Source organism: Martes martes (genome assembly GCF_963455335.1).
Source record: "Martes martes genome assembly, chromosome: 6".
In the NCBI taxonomy this organism is placed as follows: domain Eukaryota; kingdom Metazoa; phylum Chordata; class Mammalia; order Carnivora; family Mustelidae; genus Martes; species Martes martes.
In genome coordinates this window covers 85790051-85802593 of record NC_137893.1, presented here as the reverse complement: position 1 = coordinate 85802593, position 12543 = coordinate 85790051, and the positions used below count along the sequence as shown (strand labels likewise).

The 12543-nt window shown below is 45.7% G+C and overlaps 1 protein-coding gene across 1 annotated transcript in view; it reads left to right on the top strand.

Annotated features, from left to right (window-relative positions):
* KIF6 (kinesin family member 6) overlaps positions 1–12543 on the top strand; it is a 421803-nt gene that overhangs the window by 329968 nt on the left and 79292 nt on the right. The window contains exon 15 of the mRNA XM_080807059.1: positions 6899–6954. Within this exon, the coding sequence (XP_080663185.1) occupies positions 6899–6954 (56 nt within the window). The remainder of the gene's footprint in view (positions 1–6898; positions 6955–12543) is intronic.

The window sequence follows — 12543 nt, the reverse complement described above, 5'->3', positions numbered from 1 at the left end:
AGGGGCTCCTAAGCCCAAATGAAGGAACCGTCGGTGGCCCTGGATCCCTTGTGATAGTTCAGTTCCCTTTCAGAGTGCAAGGGTTGACTTGGAGCCGCAGGAGGGGTCCATCAGTGGCTCACATGTACACACCCGTGTTACTGTATGGAAAGATTTTCTTCCCCATCTTACCTGGACCTTTTGCTGTCCTCCCAGGCAATTTCTAGCATCTCCTAGCCCTAGTCCCCAGTCTGGGGGAGATTGTGCTGCCTGTCTGTGACAAGAAAAACAAGACACTGGCACATTAATGGGGTGTTTACCCTTTGCTGAACTAGAGCATGTGAGCCAATTCTTAAGCTGGATTTTTTCAGTGGAAGACAACTACAATTCAAAATCACATTTTTCAGGGATGACTCATCCTTGTAGTACATGGTAATATGAAGAAAGGCTGGAGACCCCATGGTTGGCAAAGACCAGTGCCCAGGCACCACACAGCTAACTTTCTTCTGTGGCAGGTCTTTGATACAAACTGAGTCCCTCTGTCACGGACTTCCATTAAATAACAAAAGAAGAGATAAATAGGGAGATTAACTGCAATTGCAAACAAAGGCAATGATAGTGTGAACTCAACCCAGAAAAGCGCCTCTTCACTCCACTGGATCCTTCAGACACAAATACAACAGCAATCTAAAACCAACAGGGAAACCGGACCGAGGCTGGAGAACAATCTCGTGGCACCATCTGGAAATAACATCCATGACAAATAGGAGTTCCCTGGTTCCTATTAGACTCCAATTTTAACTTTTATTATTTTTCCATTTGTTTTTTGTATTTACACCTTGTCTCCTGAACTAGAATTATGGACTCTGAGAGCTGAGATTAGATTAGAATCTTCCCAGCCTCCCCATAGTTTTTAAACACCGTGCTGGCCACAAAAACAGTACTCAACAATACTTCTTTGGCTCGAGAATGATGCTTTGAAATTGGCTTTGAGAAGTCTTAGCAGCCAAGCAGACTGCTCAAGACCTACTTCCTGGAAGCAAGAGAATGCAATGGCAGACTTCTCGAGACTCAGAAAAGGAACAGCTCAACAAGACACAGGAGGGGGCAGCCATTTTGATGGGAAACAAGGTGGAATAGAGAAGAAGTATTGGTATTAAGGAAAAGGCTAAGGGAAATGAAAGGTGGATGTTCACGGCAATACAACAGAGCGAGCTAAGGTGCCATGTCAGGGATGGGTCTACAGAGGAAGGAAATGGCATAGATGCAGGCCTACTCTTCCTCTCTGATAGGGAACAGTATTGCATGTTCACTCTGTAAATAATCAACATTTTAAGTTAATTGCTCTAGACAAGAAGACTAGGAAAGGTGTCAAGAGGAACCCCTTGCCCTCCAACGACATATTTGCCCCACTGGCCTGAATAAACCTTCCCAGATAATGTGACAGGGAATAGACGCAAAGGCTCTTAGAGATGGAGTGGCTTATGAACACCAGATCCTCCTCTTAGCCCATAGTTTAAAGCAGCTGCTGCCCCTAGTCCCCACCAAATTGCCTGTGGTTCTAACTGCCCTGGGGCAGAGCCAGGTGTCTTGCTTCCTCAGCTGCTCCCTCAGTGGGGACATATCTCTCCCTGACACACACCAAGGTCAGGATGGAATTCTCCCAGGAGCTGCTGGTCTTGAAAGTCACATGACATTCTACCTCAACTCCCATCCCCTTTATTCCCCCTGAAGATTGAGAAACTCAGCAACTATCCTAGGTGTCCTTGACCACGGACTTGCAAGGATCCTTCCTCTGACCCCTTGGTTTGCTGAGAAGATGATACTCATCATTCCTGTCTGTGGTTGCTGCTTCCAACACGCAATCCCACGTCACAGTTCATCACCCAAGCAGGTCCCTACACTGCTGGGCAGTGGTCATGATCTAGGTACAAAGGACATCTGTATGAATGTACTTCCCACATCAACCCACCCCCAAGAGCCATCTCGTATTAATCTTACAAACAAGGACTCTCAGATTCATCTGGACATTCAAGTCCAAGTCTCTGCACCCCAGGGAGTGCCATCTACATTGCACGTCATGCCTGTGTGATGTGCTCCCTCACACACTGCCGCTTGCATGCTACAGATAGGTATAGAATGCTCACGAAGTACATGCCCCTGGTCTAAGCTCCAGGGAGAGACGTGTGAATTAAACAGCTGTGGTCACTCTCTTCGAGGCGCTTACGATATTGAGAAAGGGGACAAAGCACGTCAGCAGGCAATTCCCAATGGTGTGCCCGGATGACAGAAGTTCAGAGTTCTCTGGAACACATGGGGCTGCAGATCTGCACAGCCCTACAGAGAAAGAGACATCTCTGCTGCACCAGCAGGGTTAGGTCAAAATTAGCCAGACATCCCATGCAAAGGGAACAGCCCCCGGGTGAACCAATGTGACACATGATAGAACTGAGACCATTTGGGCCAGACTAGAAAGGCCGGGGGGTGGGGGGGTGTTAGAGAAGATTCTGGCAAAGTCCACACCAGCCAGAGCATGAAGAGTTTATTTAGCCCCGTTAAGGAATTTGGATTTTGTCCTGTGGTCCCTGGGGAGCCCTTGAAGAGTTTTAAGCAGGAGACTAATAAGATCAGGTATGCATTTAAGAAGGCTCACACCAGGCGCCTGGGTGGCTCACTGGGTTAAGCCTCTGCCTTCGGCTCAGGTCATGATCTCAGGGTCCTGGGATCAAGCCCCGCGTCGGGCTCTCTGCTCAGCGGGGAGCCTGCTTCCCCCTCTTTCTGCCTGCCTCTCTGCCTGCTTGTGATCTCTGTCTGCCAAATAAATAAATAAAATCTTTAAAAAAAAAAAGAAGAAGAAGAAGAAGAAGGCTCACACCAGCTAAAGTGTGGGAATTGGCTGAAGGCAGATAGCATGAATGCAGGGAACCACTCAAGTCCTTGTCCCTTGGAGGTAATGGGGTGAGGGAACTGTTCCTTCTCTGAGGCAATGAGAGGAGGAATGAAACCAGGTGGAATGCTGTGAGAGATACAGAGGACTAGGATAGAGGGGAGGACAGGGAATGGATGCATGGAGTGAGGATGGCAGTGGAGGGAGGGGCAGGAGCACGTGGGTGAGTGCCCATCCTGGACGGTGAGATGAGGAAAAGTAAGAGGAAGGAGAGGGATTTTCGGAAGGGGGGAGGCGATCAGTTCCTCAGGTGTGTTTGTCAAGAAATAAAGTGGGACTGGGAGGGAGATCTGGGAGCTGTCTGTGGGGATGACAAGTGAAGGCACTGGTGTGATGGGGTGTCTGAGGAGAAGAGGTCACACAGGGAGAGGGTCACGACAAAACCCTGCCCACACCTGATTCGTAGCATCTACGGAACAGCTGCAGAAGAGGAGACAGAAGGAGCAACCAGGGCGAGAGATGGCTGATGTGACGTGGAAGCCAAGAAGGAGAAGGGTTTGCACTCTGCGGACAGTATCCAGCACGGCCCTGGGTACACCATGGCTGCGTGGGATCAGTGATGGCTCGGTGTCACGGGAAGCCAGGCTTGTGAAAGAGCAGCCAGAGGACTGCATTCCTTCTCCCTTCCAAGCCCAGGCCTTGCCCCGAGGTGGAGATTTCTGTGCAGTGCACAGAGCCGCCTGCCAGCCCCCACACTGGAAATACCCGCCCCTCAGCAAAACTCCTTCCCGAAATGAGCCGTGCAGCCAACGATTCCCAGATAGGAATGCCTTGGTGCCAGGAGGAGACCCTCACGGGTGCCCAGGTTGAGTCACAGAGCCTTGTCCCTGGCCCTGCCCAAGGTACAGCTTCCCTGACATAGGCAGGCCTTCTCCCCATGAGCAGTAGCTGAGGCTGTCCTCCAGAGGAACAGCGCACCCTGGGGAAAGTAGGCACAGGTTCAAGCACCAGGGACCCAGGCTAGTTCCCTGAGCCACTTCATGAAGGGAATGTGCCTCTTTCAGGTCAGGAAGGAGTCAGGAGTCTCCCCTTCCTAATGATCAAAACTCAGTCTGGGGCCTGAGAGAGGGGAAGCAGGGGGGGCTGAGGGCGATGTGTGTTGGGCAGGTACGGAGATGCAGGTGGGCAAGGAAGAATATGGCAGAAAGGGGGGTCACCTTCTTTCTCATCTCTCCCGCCTCCCCTGCACTCTCCTCTTCTTCTCCTCGGGGCTGGGCTTTCTCAGGGAAGAGTTTGTCTTGACAACTGGAGATCAGGAACACATGTGGGTGGGGTGGCCTGGAGCAGTGACAAGTGCAGAGTGAAGGGAAAATGGTCTCATGTGGACAGCACGGCCCTCAGTGCACACCTCTTCAGTGGGCAAGTCCATTTTAGCTCAGCGCTGAGCTGCAGGAGGGACTGGAACAGCTCATGGCTTCCCCCTCTGAGTCTGCCAGCCCTGGCAGGGCAGCTCTTTGGAGCGGGTTCACCTCAGCACAAAGCAGCTCCCTCCAGGACAAATGTGGGCACCACCAAGGCTTGGGGCACTCCAGCCCAGGCCCTCTGTCAGGGCTTCTCTGAAGAGTCACTGTGAAGATGGCCTGGACTGCCTCTATATCTTCCCCTTTTCTTTCTCTACTCTGGTTTCCTCTAGAACTGACATGAATTTCAGCAGCTCTGCAACATTGTTCTCATATTTTCCTGATTCTCGAAAATCCAAATGGGTGAGTGGACGCTATGGGAGCAGGCACTACGAGGAGTCTTTCACCAAGCAGAGAAGGATTATCAAGCCCTGTGGAGTCCTAGGTTCTGGGGATGGACAGAGCCAACAATCCGACAGTTAGAGTCCCCCTGCTTGGCAGAACTTACAGGATGAAAAGAGCCCCGTCTTCTGAGTGGCCTGGCCCACAGCTCAGATGCTGCCTGTCTGGCAGGCAAAGGCCAGCATGAGCCCACAGAGCCCAGCACAGGGACTTATGAGAATGTCTGCTGAACTGAATTCAGTCTTAGTGGCATCAAATGGACCTGCATTTCTCTCCCAAAGGGGACAGGCCCTAGCTGAAGAGAGCACATCTATAAATCTGTCACAAGCCTGAACACCCTAATAAGGAAACTGGGGTGGAGACCCAAGAAGCCTAACACTGAGAGGAAATTTAGTCCCCTTCCTTGGAAACTTCCCATCTGCAATCACAAGCCAAGCAGCCAGACTCGGAAAATAGCAGTGACATAATTCACACTTCTCCCTCATCAAGCAGAGGGCCGTCGCGGCACTCTGGCCTCTGCCCACGTTGTTCCCCTGCCTGGAATGCCCTCCTCTTCCTACCTCCTCTAACAAAATCCTACACCACTAAAGAACTTAACAGATGAAACAACATGATACCTGGGATTTATGGGATCCAGAAAGATTTGGGGGGTGGGGAGGGAATGCCGGGAGAAGAGATCGTTAAAATCAAATTGGCTCAGTGTTGATAGTTAATGAAGCATGATGGTGGGTAGAGTTTTCTAATATGTCCTATGCATCCACAAAAGCTGGGTCAATCCTACCTTGTCATGAAGCTTTCCTGATTACTCTCCACTCATGGAAAGGCTCCTCCCCAGTCATACCCCAGTGGCTTAGCCAGGGTTAGCCACGGTAGCACAATGATTTACTGTAGCCATTTATTATGGATTTGTTTCATAGCCTTTCAGTTGCCCTTTAAATTCCATGGCAGAGAGGAGAAGAGAAAGGCTTCTTTCCCTTTCTTTCTTAAGGGTCCCCCATGTATAGAGGACCAGACCGCATGTTTCTCACATAGACCAGATCCTACGCCGCTTTGCCAGTGCAACATTGGGCTCTCAGCAAGCATCTCATACATATTTGTTGGCAAATATGTAGAAGTCATTAAGTAAACATCAGCACAACCATCCAGCAGACTACAGACAGCCATCAAAGATAATGGACATGGAGACGAACCATTAGAGATGGTGGACTTTGAAAAACAATCTGAGGGTTTTGGAGGGGCAGGGGGTGGGAGGTTGGGTGAACCTGGTGGTGGGTATTATGGAGGGCACATATTGCATGGAGCACCGGGTGTGGTGCATAAACAATGAATTCTGGAACACTGAAAAGAAATCAAAAAAATAAATAAAAATTTTAGAAAAAGATAATGGACAAGTTTCTAATGACGTGCAGAGGGATTAGTACTGTTATGTAAAAAATAACCAACGCACAAAATCATGTGGATGGTATGATCTTAACTCTATAAAAAGTGAGTAGAAAAAAGACTGGTTGGAGCTCAAAATGAGCAGATTTCTGGGGAGGGGTTATTGGGGGTCTTTTTTTGTTTTGTTTTCATCTTTCAAAATGTGATTTAACATCATATGCAACAGGAGTCAGCATCCTTCTGTCAAGGGTCACATAGTCAATATTTTCAGCTTCACAGGCCATACAGTCTTTGTCACAACTAGTCAGCTCTGCCAACGTGACCTGAAAGCAGCCATAGACAATATCTAAATGAATCGTGGTGGCTCTGGTTCAATACGATTTTATTTACAGAAGTAGGTGGAGGCCTGGATGTGTTTCACAACCAGTCATAATTGGCCAGCCTCGGACCTATGAATTAATAATCAGGAAAAAAATGTTATTTAAGTTATAGTAAGCATGTATTCTCGACTATAACTAAAAGCTCTTGATAATGTGATTAATAGAGAAGAGCAGGGCACAAACATTTTACAGCCATGCTTTATTCCAGTACCCATGCATCATAAAACACTCAAAACTGCAAGTCATAATTCTGTACTGGATAAAAAAGTAAAAATTCACAATACCAGTAATTAATACAAATTTTAGCTCTATTTTTAAGCCCACTATATGTCATTTATTTAGATTTTCTTTTATCTCTTTCCATAAAGTTTTAAATTATTTTAGAGAGTTCCCAGAAATCTATTATTTTTTAACGCATAATTGGGGATGAACAGAAAACGGCAAATTCTTTTTTTTTTCCCTCCCTGCAGATTTTCTGAAGCGAAGGCCCTCGGAGAAAGTATAAATGAAACAAGAAGCAAAATTGGTAAGCAGATGTTATTCTGTGAGCCTCTTTCACAGACCATTTTCCTGGTGAAAATCAGGTCATGATGTCCCTCCAAATAACCATCAGGCCGAGTTTCAGGACATCCCTGCCAAGGAAGCCGCTTTGAGAGTGCCTTTCCTTGGAAGTTTGTCATCTCCCCTACCATCCATCAGGAAAAGTGTTTTCTTTTGTCTAGAATTTGAACTTTTCATCCTCATGAAGGCCTGAGCTCTAGCATCCCAATGAGAAAGTTTTGCTTTTCCCCTAGTGTTCCTCAACAATAGCTCAACTAGTCATAAAGGCAAGACTACAGTGAAGTTTCATATTTTCAAGTGCTGTGGAACACTTCTACACCCACCCCCCGAAAGCTTATACTTAGCATTTTTGGCACAGGCATGCATTTTTTCAGCACCATTCAATAAGCCCATGGAAGGAGGAGAAGGAAAATGAGCCTCTGTGCCTTCCCAGGACACAGGCTGCCTAGCAGGGCCCCACCATGTAGGTGAACATCCCTGGAAAGATGAGGTTAAGGCAGGAGGCAAACTCAGTTAAAGTATGCTTCATATTTTTCTCAAAGTGAGAGGAAAATGTTGCCTTCATCCCAAACTAGAAGACACGTAGGGACCCATCTCCCAGGCTGGGGCAGCTTTGTAGAGCAGCCCCTTGTGCCTTTGCCTCTTGCCAGAGAGGCTGACTTCCCGCATCTATCTCCTTTGTCCCCACCTTCCTCTCCTCATACATGAGGGCAGGACAGAAGCCACTGTGAGTGTCCCCATTGGCTTTTCCTACAGAATATGGAAAATTACAACAGCTTCAGACACTCAGTCCCTAAATAGGAGTCTCACGTTCTCCTCTGCTGCCTGAGGCAGCCAGACCTGGGGCCATGCCCAAGACTATGCAGAGAATCTCTATAGTCTCAGGGGTTCTTAACCTAAGATCTAGGAACTCGGATAGGGGGGAAATTAGCCTTTATTTTCACCAACCTCTAACTGCAATTTAGCATATTTTCAGGGATGAATGGAGGCAGCTGACCCCAGTAGGACTAGCAACACCTGTCATCCATGGAAATTGCAGACATTTTCATTTCACAGCCCAGTGTGGCAGTTATCAAAAAATATCTTTTATAGTCATCAGGACTTCAAAATTATGGTAGTTATTAAACTCAGCACTTGATCTTATTATTTGATGCATTTATATAAAAGCATATAGATATTTCTATACCACAAAAAGTTTTAAAATTTGGGTAACTATTTCAGTATAACTCATTTCTCTTAAAATCCTTTTATTTTCCCCATGCTATGTACCCAAAAAATCATCATTCTGAGGGAGGGTCCATGGTTTTATCAGACTGCCAGAAGGATCCCTGGCAAAAAACAAAGATTACAAACTCCTTTCTTGACCTGGGTTCCCAAATCCCTAAAACTGCATGAAAAAGAAAACTGGGTATTAAGGATGTATACATTTTTCTGGAGAGGTCTGATTATCAGAAGTGTCAGTGACCCAAACCAATAAGGAAATTGGCTCTATGTCAGTGCCCCATCAGCTATGCCAGGACTTGAGGGCTAAGGAGCAGCCCAGGCCCAGCAGCAGGACCATGCTGGCCCACCAGGCTGGATGACATGGAAGGAAGGGAGGTAGGGAGGGAAGGAGAAGCAGGCCTCAGTGCATCCAGGGTGGACTTATCAGACTTATGGGACTCAAAGGACCCAGTGGTCTATTTCTATCCCTGGAGGGATAAGAGGGAAAGACCTTTTATAAACTGCTTCTCCCCAAAAAGTAATATAAAGTTTTTCTCTTGAAAAATATCTCTCTCAACCAAAATAAAACCAAAGCGTTCATTCCGACACTAATGAAATAGACTGGGGTTGTCACAAATAATTCTGGATTCTCCCTAGTTTGGGTGCAATATCATATGTCCATAGATCTGGTTTGCCACATTCTCGAGAGGAGGCAAGTCAGACATTGACCTACAGCTCTGCAGGTTGTGCCCTGCCCAAGAGCCAGGTTCCGAGGGGGAGGGGCTGTAATTTATTTATCAGTGAGGATGATGTGGACACACAAAGGGTCCAGATATGCCAGCAGAAACCCTGGGAAGTGGACCTTTGTTTTTTCTGGGTCATAACAAGCAGAGCTCATACCAGTGTTGAGATTCAAGCATTCACCACTACCAAGGAAGTAGCTAGTTTAGTGGTCCTAAGAGTCCCAATGTCACTCTTCCCTTACTTTATGCAAAGAGCAGACTAAAACCCATCCCCTGGACACCCATCTTCCTAATGTGCATTTGATCCAAGGGGGCCCAGGTGAGGTAGATCACTGATATTCAGCCTTATTACTGAACAAGCTGTCATGGTCCTTGACCTCAGGAAGCAGCCTGCCATCACTGCATGTCAGAGACAAGGCTAAGATTAAGGAAGTGTAAGATGGAACTTGTACACACATTTAAATTTAAAATCTCCAATGCAATCTTGAAGGAAACTGACTTCAGGAGATTTGTGACCTTTCTAAGCACACTTTTTCCTAGGGAGAAATTAAATCAAGTGGAATTTTTAGTCCCCGGTGACTGAAATCTTAGACTTAGTGAATCTAAAAGTCAGGAGGTGGGAGTTTGGCACAGATGTACCATCACATGTGCGGGATGGTGACTCAGCTCCGCTCCCAAACTGTGCCACATCCTGCCTCTGGACCCTGAGGCAGGAATGGGATGCTGTGGAGTGCACATGGAATTGGCCTGCAGAGAGGAAATGAAAATTGTGTTTGTGAACTACAGATTAGCCAGCCCATGTGTTTCAAGTTCAGGTTCCTTCCTGGGTAATTTTTCTCTGACATTGTGATCTAGAACTATCACTTAAGTGTCATCCTCAAAAATTCCTAAAGGCAAACAATTCACCTATAACCACATAATATCTAATTTTACATGGCATAATAAGTCAACCAAAACTCCCATGTTATTTTCTTTTCTTGTAATAAGCCAACACAAACTAGGTGGATAAACTCTTGCCACCAAATCCTTTTCTGTCCCTCTTCTGTATACCCTTTACGTCAATTCTGATGTCGAATCAGTTGAAATCAGAAATGGAAGAAATAGCCAATTTAGAATCTCCCCCAAAAAAGTAGAGTCTTTGTTTCTGTAGGAGAGGTGTCTTCATTGTATTTACGTGTCCCATACACAAGAGCATTAGACTGCGTTTCACCACCTGGGCTGTGTATTTGACACATTCACATATGCCCCACTTCCATTCATCATCTCTCTGAAACTGCAATTGAGTCCAAACTGGGGTGAAGGAAGATAGACTGTGTGAGAAGCAGTGGCATCAACCCGGCCACTTTTCACTTGCTAGAATTCTGGCATTCCTTCTTCTACATCAGTGTTCTACCACTGGCAGCATTGTCTTTAGCAACAAGGAACAATGAAGGGCTGTCCTTTGGCATGAGGCCCACGCCTAGACCAGTCCAGGAGTCAGCTGCTTTAGGAGAGAGGAAAGAGCTTGACTGACAACCTCTTCATCCTCCACTGACCCCTCCAGGCCTAAATGAAAACTAACATCACAGGATGCCACACAGAAGGGTTTTCACTAGTGGGCCAATCAGTGATCAGTTCAAAAGTCACAGAAAATGTAATAGCAGTAGCTGTTAGCAGGAGGTAAAGGGAAATGCTAGAAAGCTAACAAAATGCTCTGGAAGGTTTCTTTCTCCTAACTCAACTTTGAAGAGCCCCAGCCACCCCTCCCCACATTTGAACAACACTCTTTAATAAAATGTTTCTCTTACATATTTGGGCATTAAGAAAAATCATTTCTTAGATCCAGGTCTCCATCAGCAGGGTAAATAGGATGATTTTCAGTTGTGTGTCTTTCTGTAGTGGGATCTTCCCTTGAGGTTTGCTTTTGGACTATTGGTGCATGTTGGTTTCTAGTAGCTTATCCAGGAGTAGGGGAAAGATGACATCTGGGTCATTTTGCTAGATTATGAAGACCTGAATTAAGTATATCTTTTGTTACTCTTTGTCACTAGTCCCAATTAACAACTGCCCCAACAACAGCTTCCACCATGTATTAAGCACTGGCTGTGTCATGCCAAAACCTGACATACACTATCTCATTTAATCCTTGCAAAGAAGAGCCATGACCTACAGGGAGACAGGAGTATTACCTTATGTCATATATTATAGATCATGATTTTTAGTGTTAATGCACCTGAAAATCAAGATATATTTGGCCATTTTTTCACAGTTTACAAACCTCTAGAATGAAGATGAGTCTTAACATTGATGTAATCTAGGTTCTGTGAAATAGGGAATTATCATTATTTTGCAGATTTTAAAAAATGAAGTTTCAGTGAGTTTTCCTGCTATGTGACTAAGTGAGAATCAAATTTCATTTCTGTCCAACTCCAAAACTTTTTTTAACATCTTTATTTTATTTTACTTTTTTCAGTGTTCCAAGATTCAGTACTCCATGCAATACATGCCCTCCTCAATACGTACCACCAGGCTCACCCATCCTCTCAACCCCCTCCCTTCCAAATCCCTCAGTTTGTTTCTCAGAGTCCACAGTCTCTCATGCTTCGCCTCCCCCTCCGATTTCCCCCAATTCACTTTTTCTTTCCTTCTCCTAATGTCCTCCAAAACTTTTAATTACAGTTTATGATCTCCATTAATTCAGATTGATCTGACTTTGACATTTGTTTCTGAGTTTAAAATTTTACTCAGCTGTTACTCAGGTCTCTCTTTGGCCTTTATCTGGTGTACCCAACAAAAGACTCAAACTTCAGCCTAGCTCATGCACACATGGCTCATGAAGATGAAAAGGGTCTTTGTAACATGATTAATGATAGGTTGTCTTGTGCCTGTTCGGGCTCAGTTGCAGGGGCGGGTGGCGCCTGAAACACAGCCTGCCCTTGCTGTCATTTCCATGTGCACCAGCCCATGCTTGTGTCTGCTCTTAGGAAGGGATGACTTTTTCTGGTTTGCAGAAAGATATGCTATGGACTTGCAGCAAGCCTGGTAGGATTCAGTGTCCCACATGGGTTTCAACCATTCTCTTCAGTGGTTTAGAAAATGGAATAGTGGAGCTGTATTTTTAAGCTCCGTACAACTGAGTGGGTTTCCTGATGCTTCAGGAAACATGAGAGAATTTAAAGCAGTAACTTAGATGAGGTGTAGTAGGAATGAGGAGTGTCATGAAGTACTTATGCTTCATGTAAAACAGTAACCAATAAGCACTGGAGAAAGCCTGATTAAGGGCAGGCATAGAAATCATCAGTGACCACAAGATAAAAATATGTTACCACCAAGTGAGAAAATACTATATTCTCAAAACTAAGAAACACAGAAGCCAAGACTTCCGCTCTGCCCAGCATTTCCTTGTGCACATTGCATTTGCTCCATGAGGAGAGAGATGGTTCAGAGAAAAAGCAGCTAAGGGGATGAGTAGATGTTTGGCTTTATGAAACAGTTCACCACATGTTTATTTTAAATAACAAGCTCTGTCTGTGCTTTAAAGTATTTGTGTGATTGTTTTAAACTACATTTATCAAAAAAGCTCAATTCGTTTATGCTCAACTTGTATTGGGCAGGATGTTTGGCTATAA